We start from the raw sequence: 18990 nt of genomic DNA on the forward strand, positions 1-18990 counted from the left end.
CGTTAACCATTTAAAGACTAAATCTTTTCTGACATTTGTTGTTTACAAGTAAAAATCCTGTATTTTCTGCTAGAAAATCACTTAGAACCCCCAAACATTATATATATTTTCTTAGCAGAGACCCTAGGGAATAAAATAGCTGGTGCTGCAATATTTTATGTCACACGGTATTTGCGCAGCGGTCTTTCAAACGCAATTATTTTTGGGAAAAATACACTAATGAATAAAAAAAAACAAAAAAAAAAAAAACTAAGCAGTAAAGTTAGCTCATTTTTTTTCATCCAAAAGTTTTGATTACCTGTTTAAATGTAAGAAATTTTCTGTATCACTTATTACTTAAGGCTGCTTTCACACTGGAGCGGGCAGGCGTTGACGGTAAAACGCTGCTAGTTTTAGCGGCGGCTTTACCGTCATTTTAGCGGTGCTATTTGGCTGCTAGCGGGACGCTTATAACCCAGCTAGCGCCTGAGGAAGGGGTTGAAGGCGCCCGTGAAGCGCCACTGCCAAAGCTGCTTGCAGGACTTTTTTTTTTTTAACATCCTGCCAGCGGATCGCCTCAGTGTGAAAGCACTCGGGCTTTCACACTGAGACTGCAGGGGAGCCGTTTTGCAGGCACTTTACAGGCACTATTTTTAGCCCAAAAGCGCCTGAAAAACGCCCCATTGTGAAAGGGGTCCAACTATTAGATTTTATGAGTAGAAGAGAAAAAAAAAAATAAAAAAAAAAATCGGCTTAACATAACATCTTAACATCGGCCCAAAAAAATTGGCATCATATCGGCCGCCGCGATTTCTAAATATCGGCATCGGCCAGAAAAAAACCCATATCTGTCAACATCTGACACCCTACTAACAGAAGCAATAGCGATCAGAAACCCACCTTATGGGTGAGGTGAGACCAGGAGATAAATCGCTGATGGGCTCAAAAGGAGGAGCATGTAGAGTTGAAAGAATGACGTTCAAGTCGCATGGCGCTACTAGAGAATGTCCAGCACCAGTAAGTGACAAGCAGCTAAAAATAGCCCAAGAGGCTACTATAGTACTGTTATTTTTGTTTTTTTGATTTTTTTATGCGGCAATATTTTATATACCTTTGAAATTTCACCAAAAAAAAAAAAAAAAGGGGGAGGAAGAATAGCCTGGATCTGACAGGTGAGAAAGAATCTTCAAGGGAGGAAAAGGCATATATCAGGGAGAAACCTGTTCCAGTGCATCTACTGCAAAGGCCCTCAAATACCTTAGCCAGATATTTCCAGGTTGTGGTTGAATGGGGAAGATTAGGAGATATACCACTAGTGTCCCCTGTTTGATAAATGTCCTGAAACGCCTCTGGGTAAAAAAGGCCCATTCCCCTGAGACCAGCCACTGATGGCTGAGAAAGTTCCACTTCCAATTTTCCACACTCAAAGAATACAAGGCGTGAATGTGACTTTCTACCCTATGCAGCTGCACAACTTCTGGTGCCACCCTGGTGGTTGATGTAAGCCATGGCGTTGTTGGCAGTCAGAAGGAAATTCATCCAGTTCTGAAAGGGGGTAATAGCTCCACGATATGGAACAGAAGTCAGGATTCCCTAACTGATCAAGTTCCCTGGACCATGGCCACCCTGATACCAGCCCAACAGGCTAGTATTTGTTGTGATTACTGTCCAAGTTAACGAAAGACAGGAATTTTCCAACTCCAGTGCCGGGCTCTGTGGAGTATATCTTGGTTAGCAGCTGTGTCTTGTAAAGAGCTTTTTCTAGTTTTGCACATGTTCAAGGTGGTTAGTCCAAAATCTTATATATACACAGTACAATGGATATAAAAAGTCTACACACCTTTGTTAAAAATGTCAGGTTTCTGAAAAAAAAAAAAAAAAAAAAAAAAAAAAAAAGAAAAAGAATTTCAGAACCTACGTGCACCCCCACCAGCCGTGCCCAGATTCACAAGGCACTCTAGCCCGGATCCGGCAACACTCAAATAAAAGTGGGAAGGGGGGGACAAAGAGCGACAGGCACCGAGTCCAAACCCCCCCCCCCAGCCCTGTAGCCCAAACCACCCGTGTGTCCACCCACCTGAGCTGGCACCACTGCCACTCTGCTGGGTCCATGTCATCCTGAAGCATTGCACCTGTCGGTGGATCCAGGACAGCACCAGCTGCTGTGGCTGGGTTTTAATGAACCGCCATGGATCCAGCGCCAACGCTCCTCGCAACACCTGGCAGTGATGTGTGAACTCCCCACCTTCCTCCATGCTTTCCAAAGTAAGGAGGAGGAACTCGAGGCCTATGTCCCGTACCCCCATCCGGCCAGCAGAGGAATCCACTCCCCCCCCCCCCCCGCTGCGAATCCCACGCAGGAAGCGTCCAGCCCTCCCCAGGCTGATCTGGAGGAAAAAGTGCCGGTCTCCAGCCTGCTTTCCGCCTGACTAGGGGACCCATGATCCACCATACCTGCAGACCTCCGCCACCCTTCCCCTAGGCAGGCCTAGGTTCTGAGTAGAAAACAAGAGCTCCATCCAGCCTCCTCCAGTGGAGGAAACACAGACTGGGGAAGAGAGACGGGAGCCACCATTTATGGATTTAACCCTTTGCGTTTCCTGCCTCTGGAGGTGGATCCCTTCTCCCTAGTGCTGTTCTAGACAAACGTCTAGAGAAAATGTATTATGGTCTGATAAAACCAAGGTTGACCTTTTTAGCCATAATTGCAAAAGATGTGTTTGGCACAAAAACACTGCACATCACAAAAAACACCATACCCACCGTGAAGCATGGTGGTTGCAGCATCATACTTTGGGGCCCTTTTTCTTCAGCTGGAACAGGGGCCTTAGTCAAGGTGGAGGGAATTATGAACAGTTACAAATACCAGTTATTAGCACAAAACCTTCAGGCTTCTGCTAGAAAGCTGAGCATGAAGAGGAACTTCATCTTTCAGCATGACAATGACCCAAAGCATACATCTAAAATCAAAGGAATGTCTTCACCAGAAAAAGATTAAAGGCTTTGGAATAGCCCAGCCAGAGCCCAAACCTGAATCTGATTGAAAATCTTTGGGGTGATCTGAAGAGGGCTGTGCACAGGAGATGCCCTCGCAATCTGACAGATTTAGGAGTGTTTTTGCAAAGAAGAGTGGGCAAATATTGCCAAGTCAAGATGCGCCATGCTGATAGACTCATACCTAAAAAGACAGTGCTGTAATAAAATAAAATCAAAAAGGTGCTGCAACAAAGTATTAGTTTAAGGGTGTGCACATTTATGCAACCGTATTTTATTTTTACTTTCCTCCACCTTAAAGATTTTAGTTTGATCCACGGTTTATAGGTCACGTTAAAAAGGTGGCAAAAGTTCTGAAATGATCAGTCTCATTTGTTTACATCACAAAAACCTTACATTTTAACAGGGGGGGGGGGGTGTATAATTTATATCCAGTGTTAGGTGGTCTACTCTTCTCACCTCGATGAGCACATTGTCCTCCCTTCCCTCTGTCCTGCCCCAAAACATGACAAGCAAATTGCCTTACATTGTTTCAAAGTTGTTAGGGCTGTCAGTTTACTTGATAGCCAAAGCCTATCAAGTCGGGTAGGGGGTCAATCTCCCAGCTTTTCTACCTCCTCCAGCAATGTCTTCCCCCTCTGCTCTTCCGATGTTGACTCGACACAAACTCCCAGTGTAATGCTGGGTCCGCCATGTGCCATGACTTGTATTGGCATGGGGCAGGCCACCCACTGACGTCATCCGGAGGCCCACCACCTTGTGATGTCGCCGCCCCATCATGCCCCAGGCGGTGTCTCAAAGGGCGGGGCCTCCAGACAACATCAGCAGGTGTCCCATGCCAATATAAGTCATGGCACACAGCGGACCCAGAATTACACCGGGAGTTTGTGTCGAGTCAACATCAGGAGAACAGAGGGAGAAGACCCAGCAAGAGAGGGAGAAGACCCAGCAAGAGAGGGAGAAGACCCAGCAAGAGAGGGAGAAGACCCAGCAAGAGAGGGAGAAGACCCAGCAAGAGAGGGAGAAGACCCAGCAAGAGAGGGAGAAGACCCAGCAAGAGAGGGAGAAGACCCAGCAAGAGAGGGAGAAGACCCAGCAAGAGAGGGAGAAGACCCAGCAAGAGAGGGAGAAGACCCAGCAAGAGAGGGAGAAGACCCAGCAAGAGAGGGAGAAGACCCAGCAAGAGAGGGAGAAGACCCAGCAAGAGAGGGAGAAGACCCAGCAAAAGAGGGAGAAGACCCAGCAAAAGAGGGAGAAGACAGCGGAGAGAGAAGAACTGGAGAGGTAGAAGAAAAGAGGGAGAAGAAACCGCCAAAAGAGACGGAAAGGGGAAGAAAAATCGGAAGAGACGCTGGAGCCGATTTAATAAATTACTTTAAAAAACTGTGTAGTGTTTTCATTTGACACTTTGGGTGAATGGGTAGGGGTACAATGTACCCCATTACTCATTCACCTAGGGTGGGGGGGGGGGGGGCGGGTACCTGGGGGCTCACTTGTTAAAGGGGGCTTCCAGATTCCGATAAGTCCCCACCCGAAGACCCCAACAACCACTGGCCAGGGTTGTCGGGAAGAGGCCCTTGTCCTCAAACATGGGGACAAGGTGCTGTGGGGGGGGGGGGGGGGGGGGGACGCGCAGGGCACTCCCTGCCCCAAAGCACCCACTCCCCCACTTTGAGGGTATGGTGGCCTGGTATGGTCCAGGAGGGGGCGTGCGCTCGTCCCCCTCCTTTTCCTGACCTGCCAGGCTGCGTGCTCGGATAAGGGTCTGGTATTGATCTTGAGGGTTCCCCATATAAGCCATACCAAACCAAGGGTCTGATATTGTCCTGGGGGGAACCCCACAACAATTTTTTTTCCCATTTTGGCAGGGGGTTCCCCTTCAAGATCCTCAGCACACAAGTCGGATCAGCACGATACGACTTCTATTCAAATCAATGGGCTGCCATAGGGAACCAATGATTTTGAATAGAGGCAGAGAAACGCCCGATGAGGCTTAACGCTCTGTATATAGCGTTAAACCGTGTTTATCAGCTTTTACCGGCATCTGGTGTTTTTACAGCTCTAACACTGGAGTCTCAGAACACGCTGGTCCTGGGTTATTTTTTGGAGCTTAAAAACGCCTATGCCACTTACAACTCAAAAACGCCTGTGTGTATGAGTCCATTGAACACGGAGAGGCTTTTTTAAGCTGTAAAAAAAGCTCCTAACGCAGCTGTAACAATGTCTGTGTGTATAAGAGCCCTAAATATTGATTTTAACTTTTAAGTATCAAGTGTCAGAAAAAGGTTTAGTCTTTAAGTGGTTGAACTTCCCTCATTTACAGACAGAAGTTCATTCCTTTGATCTAAAAACAAATTGTTACTTTGTTTATAGTTATCCACCATGTTGTGATAAAACTTGGCAGGCTGCCTTGATTTTTTTTCTTCTTTTCAGCTGGCAGAGAACTCTGCACTTGTTAGATGGAATCGGGAAATGCTGTTTTAAGGAAGGGAAAAGAATCGCGATTCTTAATGATTAACGGTGCAGCTCTACTGCAGTCAAGGTGCTTTAAATGGTTATGCATTTTGTTTGGGTTCTTTAAACCCTTGTGTTTTTTGTGGGTCTGCTGGCAGTTCCATGTTCCTCTGTTGCCCACTCTTCAGGTACCACTATATCCCAGGAGCTGACAAAGTTCCTGTGGCTGTGTTTCTGTAGATGGCAGATGGGAGGATGCAGCAACGAACTGCATGTGTTCTGGGTGGAAACACATCTGTAAGACGAGACTCCGTTATCCTATCCCTCTGAGACAGAAGTCCAGATAGGAGGGTAATCTGCCAGTTATAACTGCTCACTGAGAAGCATTAGAGACAAAATGGTATGGGGTACCACAATAAAAGTGAACACCCAAATCCTCTGCCCACGAAACAGCATAGTGTGGTAGGCCTTGCAGATAGCGTTGTTTAAAGCCAGGAATAGAATTCCATATACAGAGCAAGCCGGTCTTACCTTGTCTACAACACTGGGCTTATTAAGGTCCAGGTTTCGCACATCAGTGAGCATACCCCCAAAGGGGTCTCCTCGGCCTGGGAACAATAGAAACGGTCCATAGCCCTAGACCCATATGACACAATGCACCCAACGTCACACATTGCACTATTTGCAAAAGTAAGCCCCTAATGCAGTAACCAGTGCCTGAAGCAAGTATTTCAGGCCACCAAACAGTGGTATCTGGATGTGGTGGTCACCAAGGTACACACCGAGGGTAACAGATCCAGAAAGTGCTAGTTAGTGCAAGGCAACATGCAATCATATGTTAATAGATTCAGATGAAACAAACTTAAAAAACGTTTTAAAAAAAAAAAAAAAAACCTCTCCAGACAGTTTCTTCACCCAAGGACACTAGCAAAAAACCGGTGCCCCACAATTACTTCATTCTAATCCCTACTGTCCTACAGAGGTTACTTGACAAAGCTGGCGCAGTTGTTACTGGCCGTACAATGCCAAAATAAATATGCCCACAGCATGATGGTAATGTGATCTCAATAAAAGGCAGCGATTGACAGGGTGAAGTAACTGATCTTATACATTAACATATTGAACATTTTCTAAATCTATAATTTTTCCACACCATGTATTGTAACCTTAAAAAAGGTACTGAAGATAAAGTTAAAACACACTAATCATTACCTTGTGTCCAGTGAAAATCCTCACACAGTTCCCATTTAATACATCCCATAATCTGACTGTTCTGTCTGTTGAGCCAGTAGCTACGTAATTAGAATTAGGATGAAAACGAGTACTTATAACATCTGCAAGATGGCCAGCAAATATACGTAAAGGCTGATAATGGTCTGTTGCCCATAAACTGTAAGACATGGAAAATAAAATCAGGTGTGCATGGAAATTTGACAGATTTTAAATACAAAGCAAGCCCGTGTCTTTCCCAAAAGTGAACTTTTAGAAAAAGATCTACCCTGCATGTCAAACCCACCTTGACCTAATGTAAACCCTTCACAGATACACTTACGTAAAACTCAAATCGCAGCACACTACACTGTTTACATTCTGTGGCTGCATCTGCGCTCCAGTTCCTCTGACTTCTATAGAAATCTATAGTGCAACTGCGCAGACACAGAAAATATACTTTCATGGCAAGATGACATTGCTGGAAGAAATGACTGCAGGGTCATGGGCATGGATACATAAAAAAAAAAAAATTATAAAATACAATCAGTGAGACTCAAGACAAGATGGGTTTTCCCCCAGAGAAAAGAGAACTTTGTTTGAACTGTCCCCACAGGCGGGAAAATTAATATGAAAACTCTCCTGTGTACAGAGCAGAAGCCTGGACAATGGTTTCACATGGCCTCAACCAGAGAAGACCTGACTCACTTCCAGATATCATATATGTCTAGTGAGAGGACAGATCGTAGGTTTACCTGGATTAGAAAGGGAACAGATCATCTACTATAACAACTGGGATTGTTTTCCGGTTTGTAAAAACTATATAAGAACACACGACAATAACCCCTTTATCCAGGTGCAAAAATAATACATATTCATTGTACACCCTCATTGTTCCAAGGATGAAGCTATATGTCCCAGAGAAATCCAGTGTTGACTTAGCTGTTCAAAACAATGGTGTAGCCACTCTTATTTACCAAATAAAACCTAGTTTAAAAACAGAAACTACAAACGAGAAATATATATATATATATATATATATATATATATATATATATATATATATATATATATATATATATATATATAGTGTATTTATTGGCGTATAACACTCACTTTTTCACCCTAAAAATTGGGTGCAAATAGCACGTGCGTGTTATATGCCAATACTTCAATTTTAGATGTCTCGGAGGGGACAGGGAGGGAGGCGGGACGAGCGCTGTTAGATTACATACAGTGAGAATCTCCTGTTTACTTGGCGGCCTCTGTAAAAGGAAGTCCCCTCTCCTTGGCCGCCCGCCTCCTTGTCCCCTCTAGGCTGCAGATGGGCGTCGATCAGGCTGCACTGATGGCAATGGTGAGGCTGCTGCATTGATGGCAATGGTGAGGCTGCTGCATTGATGGCAATGGTGAGGCTGCTGCACTGATGTGGACTGATGAGGTTGCATTGATGGCAGTTGTGAGGCTGCAGATGGGCATTGAACAGGCTGTATTGATGGCAATGGTGAGACTGCAGATGGGCACTGACCCTTATTTTGCGTCAAAGTTCCTTATTTAAAAATTTTTTTTTTCCCTGAAACTTCCCTCTTAAAATGAATGTGCGTGTTATACGCCGATAAATACGAATATATATATATATATATATATATATATATATATATATATATATATATATACATACATACATATATATATACATATATATATATATATACACATATATATACATACATATATATACATATATATATATATATATATACACACACACACACATACACACACCTAAAATTACTATACATGCTATATACAAGCATCAATGTATGCCAGAAGACATTCACCGAAAAAAAAAAATTATGAAACTGCCAGAGGACTGCAAGGGGAAATTCCCAATATCTGTAAAAGGAATAACTCATAAAACAGTAGGAGTACTTCATATATTAAACCACAAATATTTCAGTAGACACCATCAAAGGACATGATATTCCTACCAACTTATTGTAAAGGAACTTTGGCACAAATATTATGATGGGGAGAAGGGGGGAGTTTGTTTTATCCCATGAATACATGACAATCACATTATAGTTACTAAAGGTCTCAATTTCCTATAACCAGCAAAGTACACGATATATGGACAGCGCACCAAAGAGCTATGAAGGCAGGCAATCACCAGATCACCGTCAATATGTAACATTAAAAATATAGTTCATAATAATACCAGATTCTCCACTCCTATAAAACAGACACATTCTTTTCTTGATCACAGAAACACACATACACTCTTGCTGATACACTGCCTGGACGATTGAGACGGCTGCTGCCCAATGACCACTCCACATATCGCTGAACTCTTGCTGCTGGAACGATTTATGCCCATAATACATTTTCCCTTTTACTGCATTGGCGAGATATAGACTAAGGCCTCTTGCACACCGCAGCTTGAAAAAGCTCAGTATAACTTTTTACTGAGCTAAAATACAGCCCATTAATTGTAATGTGCCTATGCACACAGGCGTTTACAGGCCTGTATGCATAGGTACATTACAATTAATGGGCTGTATTTTAGCTCGGTAAAAAAAGTTGTACTGAGCTTTTTCAAGCTGCGGTGTGCAAGAGGCCTAAATGTCTTTTCTAACCTCTTTGCTCCCAAAATTATAGTGATTGTATTGTACTGCTTGTGTTTTTATATTATTTACTGTGTGCAGGGCAATTTATCCATTTACGTTTTCCCACATATTCTGTCTATTTGGCATGTTGAAATTGTGTTATTTAAATTGGGTATAGATCTGTATTGCAGCTAGCTTGCCATTGTTGGTGGCCCAGGTTAAATGTTTATTGTCCACCCTACGCTAGCAGATCAATTGATTTAAGGACTTATTTTAAATTTAGTAGTGTCTTTGCTCTTTAACCAGTTGCCGCCCGCCCACCATCAAATAACGGAGGGACGGTGCGGCTCTCGTTCTGGGGGGACGTCCTATGACTGCGCACTCGAACTGCCGCTCCTGCGTACCTCTGGGAACACGCAGCTCTTTAACAATGTGATCAGCTGTGTCCAATCACAGCCAGTCACATGTAAATACAGGAAGTGCCAGTAATCGGCTCTCATCGCCTCATACTATGTGTGGCGAGGAGGGCCGATCAGCGGCATCTCCTCGCAGGGGACAAGACATATAAATCAGGGCACTGATCATCAGTGCCCCGATTACACTAAAGCACCAATCAGTGCCCACCAGTGCCACCAATCAGTGCCACCCATTAGTGCTGGAGAAAATTTACAACATTTACTGACAGAAAACCAAGAAAAAAATTCTTCTAAATGTTTTTGTAAAAAATTAAAAACCCAGCAGTGTTTTAATGCCACCAAAAGAAAGCTCTATTTGTGTGAAGAAAATTATAAACATTTCACACGGTTACAGTGTAGCATGACTGAGCAATTGTCAAAGTGTGAGCACTGAAAGCTGAAAAATGGCCTGGGCAGGAAGGGGGTGAAAGTGCCCTGTATTGAGGTGGTTAAAATACGTTTCTTTCCTCTGGCTGCAGAAGATAAGAAACTGACTTGTGTTTTTATTTTAATATTTTAACCTCAATACAGGGCACTTACACCCCCCTTCCTGCCCAGGCCATTTTTCAGCTTTCAGCACTGTCACACTTTGAATGACAATTACGCGGTCATGCTACACTGTAACCATGTAAAATTTCCTTCACACAAATAGAGCTTACTTTTGCTGGTATTTAATAACTCCTGGGTTTTTTATTTTTCCTAAAAAATAAAAAACCAAGACCAAAAATTTGGAAGAGAATAAAACAAGTTTTAGTTTGTCAGTAAATTTTGTAAATAAGTATTTTTTCTCCTTCACTGATGGGCACTGGTGGGGGGCACAGATAGGCAGCTCACATTGTTAAAGAGCCGTGGCTCTTTACACAGATCGAGGACGCGCCGTGTCCTTAATTTATAATAAATTACATTCCAGTTGTATTGATGTCTTTGATTGGGTGTGTGAAATTATAAAGCACCAGTAATTCCAGTTTTGTATGTAAATATATATTATACTTATATTTTAACAAACTATATTAGTTTAATTGTGAGATATTTATATATTGGTAAGAAATCACCATAAGCTTAAGGAACTCAGAAAATTGTTGTGGTATACTATTGAGTGTCTGAACAAAATTCATATTGTTAAGTTATTTGTTAATTGCCGTATTCGGCTGGAGGCTATGTCTATCAACTACCGGTATATCTATAATTCAGGCACCGCCCTTTTATTTATAATTTACAATTCGCCAAGCCCCACCATTTTATTTACATATTACCCATAGTTATCATAATTCGGTTTCTATACCACACTCACGATGGCAAGTACAAAAATGTGGGGGGGCAAAAAAGATACTTGCCCTCCGTCTGAAAGTACATTTATCCTTTCACTGAATGCCAGCTATGATGCACAAACAATGGAATACAAGACAGTACTGACATGAGAAAAGCTAAACATTACTACATTGGATGAGGAGGGGTCCTAGCTCATTAGATAAGACCTATTACTATTGCCAACACATGGCGGATGGGTATTGGTCTGCTCCTTTTGCTACAGACAGGCTAGGCCTTATCGTATCCTGATTAGACAGAAATCCGAATGTTGACATCCCAGAAGGGGGGGGGGGGGGGGTCCTTTCTTTTTTCTTTACCCTTGTTCTGAAATCCTTGTCTGGTTTGAGTAAATATAATAAAAATAAAATAAAAAATACAAAATGCACATATATACTGCAACATAGGGTAGGCTCAGGGACTGGAACACCATATCCTGGTTACAGAGATAATTGCACTATTAATGCTGTGTTTCTGGTGATATGAATGTTGACGTAATACCTATCCATATGTATGTATAATCCTTATGTGCACAATGAAAACACTTTAAAAAAAAAAAAAAAACATTAATGATACAAATGTTAAAAGTTTACCGAGCAATTCTGTCATGGCCTCCAGACACAAAGTAATATCCATATGGAGAAAACTGAGCATCCCACACTGGATAGTTATGTCCTTTGTATGCCACTAAGCAGGTGAATGTCTGAAGACTCCATAAACGGACAGTGCCATCTTCTGAACTTGATAATAAATAATTCCTAAAGCAGACATGAATAAACATGATCAAAATTAAATAAAACCAATGACAGCATTATACTGCAGATTTGAGGAATAAAGATGCATTAATCCTATCAAAATATACGCCATGTCAAAAGTACTGGGAAGTCTACCTTTACATGAACTTTAATGGCGTCTTAGTCCGTAGGGTTCAATATTGAGTTGTCCCACTCTTTGCAGCTATAACAGCTTCAACTCTTCTGGGAAGGTTGTCTAAAAGGTTTACAAATGTGTCTATGGGAATGTTTGACCATTCTTCCAGAAGCACATTTGAGGTCAGCGACTGAGGTGGACGAGAAGGCCTGGCTCGCAGTCTCCGCTCCAATTAATCCCAAAGGTGTTCTATAGGGTTTAGGTCAGGACTGTGTAGGCCAGTCAATTTCCTGCACCCCAAACTCGCTCATCCATGCCTTTATGGACCTTGCTTTGTGCACTGGTCCAAATCATTTGGTGGTGGTGGTGGTGGGGGGTTGCTTTTCATGTGCCGGGCTTGGCCCCTTAGTTCCAGTGAAGGGAACTCTTAAGGCATCAGCATACCAAGTCATTTGGGACAATTTCATGCTCCCAACTTTGTGGGAACAGTTTGGTGACAGCCACTTCCTGTTCCAACATGACTGCGCACCAGTGCACAAAGCAAGGTCCATAAAGATATGTATGAGCGAGTTTGGGGTGGAGGAACTTGACTGGCCTGCACAGAGTCCCGACCTGAACCCGATAGAACACCTTTGGGATGAACTGGAGCGGAGACTGCAAGCCAGGCCTTGGTCCACATCAGTGCCTGACCTCACAGAGGAAGGCATCAGCATACTAAGATATGTTAGACATATTGATGCTCCCAACTTTGTGGGAACAGTATGGGGATGGCCCCTTCCTGTTCCAACATGACTGCGCACCATTGGCTCCCGCTGCTGTCAGTGTGCCAATGATGAGTGAGAGGGGGCGGGACCAATCCACAGCTCCATGTCTGAATGGACACAGCAGCGGCTCATCTCAGGTGCCCCCATAGCAAGCTGCTTTTTGTGGGGGCACTCTGCAGGAGGAAGGGGCCGGCAAGGGACCCGAGAAGAGAAGGATCTGAGCTGTCCTGTGCAAAACCACTGCACAGAGAAGGTAAGTATAACACTTTTTTTTTTTGTTTAAAAATAACAAACATTTCCCACCTGTCTGGACTGAAGCTAGTTGCATAGACAGGTCCGCAGTGACCATATAAAACTTTTATCTCGCTTGATGTCTTTTCATCCATAATTCTTTCCAGAACGTCATCCGATTCTTTATCTATCAAGCTGAGATCTAATGAAGATAGGTCTATTAGTAATCAGTTTAAAAACCTTTAACAAACATTGAATACAAGGCAAACATTCCCACACACTATGGGCTAGATACAGAGACAGAGAACATCAGTAAAAGCCTGCCTTCCTGTCTCACTTTGCAAACTAATCTGAGAAACCTACTAAAGGATTGGTCACTGAAAGGAGAGCTGCTCTGTGCAACAGACTGCTAATCAATTTTTTTTTTTTTTTTTTTAGACGATATGGGAAAACACTACAGGTTCAACTGCTAGCTACAAAATTAACATAAATATGCAGTATTGACCTTACTAACAAAAAAAAAAAAAAAAAAAAACCCCACAGTATTCCTGATCATAATAGTGGCCACTATTCATTTAGCAGTGGGGAGAAGGAGCCATATGCACCTCCCAGATGTGTCTGATGCTAAAGAATACTAGTGGTGCCTTCAACACGGCAAGAACAGGAATACTTGATTTAATTGAGGCACCAATGGTAAGTATTATACATTTTTACCTATACTTTGCTGACATTTCAGAAGCAGCATGACTTGAGTGTGAGAGTGCGGGTGTTAATGAGGGCATGAACTCAATAAGCATATCCATTAAGGAAACGGGTGTCATCTCTTATGGTTGAGGACAACACCTAGTCACCAATACTTAAGCAAACAAAACACACATTTAAAACTGTAAGATGAAAACAAAACCTGAAGCTCGTTTGTAACAGAAAGACTTTTGAACCACTGACAGGAAAGGCTAAGGCACATTATTTGTATTAAAATGAGTATGCTCTCAAACATTTAATGTATTTTCAAAACCAAAAAAAATAAAAAAAATAGTTACCAGCTGTGCTTTTGACACCTCTAAGTCTTTTCGGCGTTAGACTCCACACACGCACGGTAGAATCTGCAAACCCTCCTGCGATCATGCTGGAATCATCCGTAACATCCACTGCAGTCAAACCCTGCACAAATCAAAGATTTACATCAGTAATTCATTACTTTAGAAAGATAATGCAAAATTAGGCTAAAAGTCACGCAGGCATCTGGTCAGCGGTAAAAACCAAGCAGTTGTCTTTAAATCAACCTCAAACTGTCCACCTACAAAGTGACTTAAGGGCCGCTTGGGTGTGTTCACATTGGAGTAGCCACGATGCTTCACAGTGCAGAAATTTTAACTCGGCATGTCAAGTTTAGCACATGTTGCTTGCCAACCTCACCCATTGAAGCAGTATTTCAAAGTGGAATAAACTTTGGAATGAAAATGAGCAAAAACAGGCTTTCAGGAGGCAGCAGCAGTATTGCCAGTAAAACTATAAATGGCCCCTGAAAAAGCTATCCACCATGTATCACTTCTTGGAGGGGCAGTAGAGCCTACCGTCCATGTAAAAGAGGCCTAAGGGTATAGATGCGAAAATATTCAATTTACCCAGAACATGACAGCTAGGGGAAGATTCAATTTACAATACCTGGTAAGCATTAAGGAATGAGTAGAAACAGATTGAGGGCAGTGAATCAGGACCAAGGCGAACCCGTTTGGCAGCTTCCTTCATAATCATAATTTTATCAAGTTTGTCAGAATCCTTTAGCTCTGGAAGAGGAATCCTTAAAAAAAAAAAAAAAAAAAGTCAGCTATCAAACATGACTCTTAGCTTCATAGTATACCTAACTACATCAGAGCCCTGAAGTTAACATTACTCTTGGTCATTAAAAAGTGGGACAGACAAGTTAGTGGAGCTATGTATTCGTAAAGCCTAACAAAAAAAAAACACCACACCATCAGCGCTAGGGACAGTACTCATCTTCATTGAGGTGTCCTGCCTCCAATACAACTTAACCTCTCTTTCCCCAGCCAAAGTAATCTTTCAGTGCAACTGGGGTTAGTAGAATAATGGGCTATGTGGTAGGCATTCGTAAGGAATGCCCAACTGTGTTCAACCCTTCCACTCAGCTGCTTTGTTGACAAAATTCGTACTATGGCTTCCACGAATGAAAAAAGGATCTACAAATGGAGGACAGGCGGATGATAGGTTCCCCCTCCAATACATAGATCATGTTTTATTCATTATAAGCTGTAACAAGGGCTTCATGGAATGGAGCAGCTGAGCAAAAAGGGCAGACATAGTCGGGCACTTTAGAGGGCCAGTCGCAGCCTCTTAGTTCTAACCAGAATATTACCATGGAGGGGGTGGGGGGGTATCAGAGGGGGAAGATTTTGGTGAATGGAGTACAGCAGCAAAAGGTAGGTAAATTTAGGCTTTAATAAATCCATTAAATAGAAAAAGAAAAAAACGGGACACCGTTTGAAAGAGGGGTAAAGAATCCACTGACTCACCTGTATGGTGTGGTTGTGCCTTTAGTAATGAGCAAAAAGAGGAGTTAAGATGAAACCACACTATCAAAAAGAAAGCACCATTAACACCAAGCAGTTTGATTCAGTTAATTTAGTTGAAATCTGTATCAATGATAAACTTTCTGTATAAGACACCTTTATACTTTAGAAAACATAAAACGTACAAAAACAGTTAAAGAGACAATCTGGATTATCAACCCACATGCTGGAATTCCAGCATGTGGGTTGATAATCCAGATTGTCTTTTTAACAATGTTTTTGTACGTGTTATGTGTTTTCTAAAGTATAAAAATGTCTTATACAGGAAGTTTATCGTTGATACAGATTTCAACTAAATACTGCTATGTTTAACCACTTGCCTGCAGATCACTTACGCCCCCTTCTTTTTGATAGTGAAACCACACCATCTTAACGCCTCTTTTTGTTTAATAAATCCATACACGTTTTCTCAAAACACAACTAGTGCGTATAGCTGAATTTGACTAGCTATCAAACCCTACAATCACCTATACAGCAGTACCGGGACAAGGAAGAGCAGGACAAGGAGCTAATCAGGTGTGCTGCATGCAAGCATGATAATAAACATGCTAAGAGAGAGCATAGATAACTTCATCATTCTGCTGCTATGGGGTGGAAAAGACATTACTGTACACCTTAAAGCGGAGGTCCGCCCACCGCTGCAAAAATTAAAAGCCAGAAGCTACACATACTGCAGCTGCTGACTTTTAATAGGACACTTACCTGTCCTGGAGTCCAGCGATGTTGGCACCGCAGCTGTTTCCGTCGGATACATGCCGCCTCCATTGTGAGTAAGGGAACTCGGCAGTGAAGCCTTACGGCTTCACGCCAGGAACCCTACTGCACATGCGCAAGGCTCCGCTCCTCTCTCCTACTGGCCCGGCGGCCAGGGAAGGAGGAGGGAGCCCGGCAGGGACATCAATACCCGAGGCTGAGGCTCCTGGAAGTGGAAACAGGATACCTGTAAAAGACAGGTATCATGTCCCCCCCGAAAGGTGCCAAATCTGGCACTGGAGGGGAGAGAAGTACAACGAGCGGAAGTTCCACTTTTGGGTTGAACTCCGCTTTAATTATTGCTTAACGGAGGAAGTAAACTGATGTATTTTTTTTCTTCCCTGCAAATTAAAGGCATAATGTGGCACATCGTGTTTGAACTGCCTGCAAACGAAGCCCGCGTCGTCCCCACTGGAGGCCGTATCCCTCTTCTCCCGTCTTCCTTTAGGGGCCGTGGACTCCAGCTGTGTGACTGTCCGGAGCCACGTGACGCCGGTCACGAAGCCTTACCTATAGGTACTGTAAATATCTCCTAAACATGCGCCTAGGCTTACCTATAGGTACAAAGTATACAGGAAGCTTTACTTTTTAACTAATGCCATCCACCTGACTATGCTGTCTTAAGACTGTACAGTCCTACAAATACTTAAACAGCTAAATACACAGATATGAATGAACTGAATGAATCAAAGAGTGGGTGGGGGAAGCTTACTTCCTCAATTAAATTCTTAGATCCTATCAGTTATTTGGAAGCTGCTCGACAAACAGTTCCTTAAGTATTTTAACATACCTATTCTGAGGCGGTGCATGTGGGTCCTGTTTCTTGCTTTTTGAGCCTATGCTGTCCTTTTTTGGCTTCTTTTTCTTTGGCTTTCCTTCTTCATTTTCCCCTTCTTCATCTTCATCATCTAAAGGGACTTCAATCTCTGGTTCTTTCAGAAGGCCAAAGAACACCTACAAAATAAAGTAAAGATTTAGAACAGTAACTTATATTTGGACAAATCTACCACCAAGAGGCTTGTTCATCTCATATATACTATCTGCTTGAAGTACACACCTTGACTTTGTTTGCTTCACGCTTGGCTTCCCCAGACAAGCTACCCACCATAGCATCTATCTGTTGTTTGCTACGTGGCATGCCATCAAATATATCAATGTACAAGTGTTCCTGTACTATGCTCCATATCTGATTGTTCTGCCTCTCCTGTAGATGGCGCTTAAGCAGCTGATAGGAGTCCCGGGATATTCTTAGCACAAACTTGCTTGTTCGAAAGTCTAACATGGTCTCATTGCCTTTCATGTGCTCTTTCTTGGTAAGGCTGGCTAAAATGCGGAGATCATCTTCATAGTAACATTCCTGGTCCCCATGGAATCTTTAAAAGAAATTGCAACAGGTTAGCTACATATTTAATTATATGCATACACTCTAAATTGATAGAATCAAAAGGAAAGGATTTTTTTCCCTTAATATATTTCACAGTAATACAATTGCTATGTTTAACCACTTGCCTGCAGGGCACTTACACCTCTTTCCTGCCCAAGACATTTTTCAGCGCTGTCGCACTTTGAATGACAATTGCGCAGTAATGCTACACTGTACCCAGATGAAATTTGTATCATTTTCTTTACACAAATAGAGCTTTATTTTGGTGGTATTTAATCACTGCTGGATTTTTTTTTTAGTAAAAAATAAAAAGACCAAAAAATGTGCAAAAAAAATGTTTTACTTAATTTGTCAGTAAATTTTGTAATTAAGTAATTTTTCTCCTTCACTGATGAGGCGGCACTGATGGGCACTGATAGGCTGAACTGGTGGGCAGTGATGAAGCGGCACTAATATGCTGCACTGGTGGGCATTGGTGGACAGCACTGATAGGCAGGACTGAGAGCCAGCACGGACTGGCATCACTAATGGGCACTGATTGGGGGCACTAGTGTCCCTATTGTAATCAGGGCACTGATGATCAGTGCCCTGATTACATGTGTAGATGTCTCCTGTGAAAAGATGCTGCTGATCGGCTCTCTTCACCACACACTGTCAGTGTGAGGCGAGGAGCTCCGATTACCGGCATCTCCGTGTTTACTTGTGACCAGCTGTGATTGAACACAGCCGATCACATGGTTAAAGAGCTGCGGACACGGCAATTTACAGAGATCAGGGTCGCGCCATGTCCTAGCAACACAGCGCGGGCACACGAGAACGGCCGTTCTTGGACGCTGTCGCAGAACAAGAGCCACACCGCCCCGCCATCACTTGACGGTGGGCAGGCGGCAACTAGTTAAGCATATCACGCTCTGCAATGTTTTGTGCATGAGCACCATTCATTATGAATAGCACACCAACACAGCTTCCCAAAGCACCTGCATCCCACTGCCAAAAATGCTGAATGCACAGTTTTTGGGTCCAATGTGGTACACTGGGTGACCCATTTAAATAAATGGGTTACCCCAATGCAAAACACAAGAGCAAACTGGTCTGGAATGGGCCCTTAAAAGAATAATTATATTCGTACTTATGTAGTGAAAGCAACCCTACCATAGCACAACAAAGCAAACCATAGATGCATCTATAATCCTTAAAGTGGTTCTAAAGGTAGACTTTTTTTTTACCTTAATGCATTTCTTCCCATCAGCCCCACTTATACTTACCTGAGCACAATCTCGATCCAGAGCTGTACCCGAGAACATTGGCCCTCTGCTCTTCTGGGACCCCAGACTGCACAAAACCATTGCACAAGGCAGAAAGGGTATAACCTATTTGCTTTTTTTTCCTCCTTTTATA

The 18990-nt window shown here is 42.8% G+C and overlaps 1 protein-coding gene across 1 annotated transcript in view; it reads right to left on the reverse strand.

Annotated features, from left to right (window-relative positions):
- The window catches only part of TAF5 (TATA-box binding protein associated factor 5), a 36375-nt gene that overhangs the window by 14681 nt on the left and 2704 nt on the right, over positions 1 to 18990 (reverse strand). Inside the window, exons 3-9 of the mRNA XM_073596122.1 lie at positions 17266 to 17581; positions 16999 to 17162; positions 14533 to 14668; positions 13908 to 14028; positions 12940 to 13069; positions 11596 to 11760; positions 6640 to 6817 (exon numbers count right to left, since the gene is read on the reverse strand). Of these exons, the coding sequence (XP_073452223.1) occupies positions 6640 to 6817; positions 11596 to 11760; positions 12940 to 13069; positions 13908 to 14028; positions 14533 to 14668; positions 16999 to 17162; positions 17266 to 17581 (1210 nt within the window). The remainder of the gene's footprint in view (positions 1 to 6639; positions 6818 to 11595; positions 11761 to 12939; positions 13070 to 13907; positions 14029 to 14532; positions 14669 to 16998; positions 17163 to 17265; positions 17582 to 18990) is intronic.

Source organism: Aquarana catesbeiana, linkage group LG08 (assembly GCF_042186555.1).
Source record: "Aquarana catesbeiana isolate 2022-GZ linkage group LG08, ASM4218655v1, whole genome shotgun sequence".
NCBI lineage: Eukaryota > Metazoa > Chordata > Amphibia > Anura > Ranidae > Aquarana > Aquarana catesbeiana.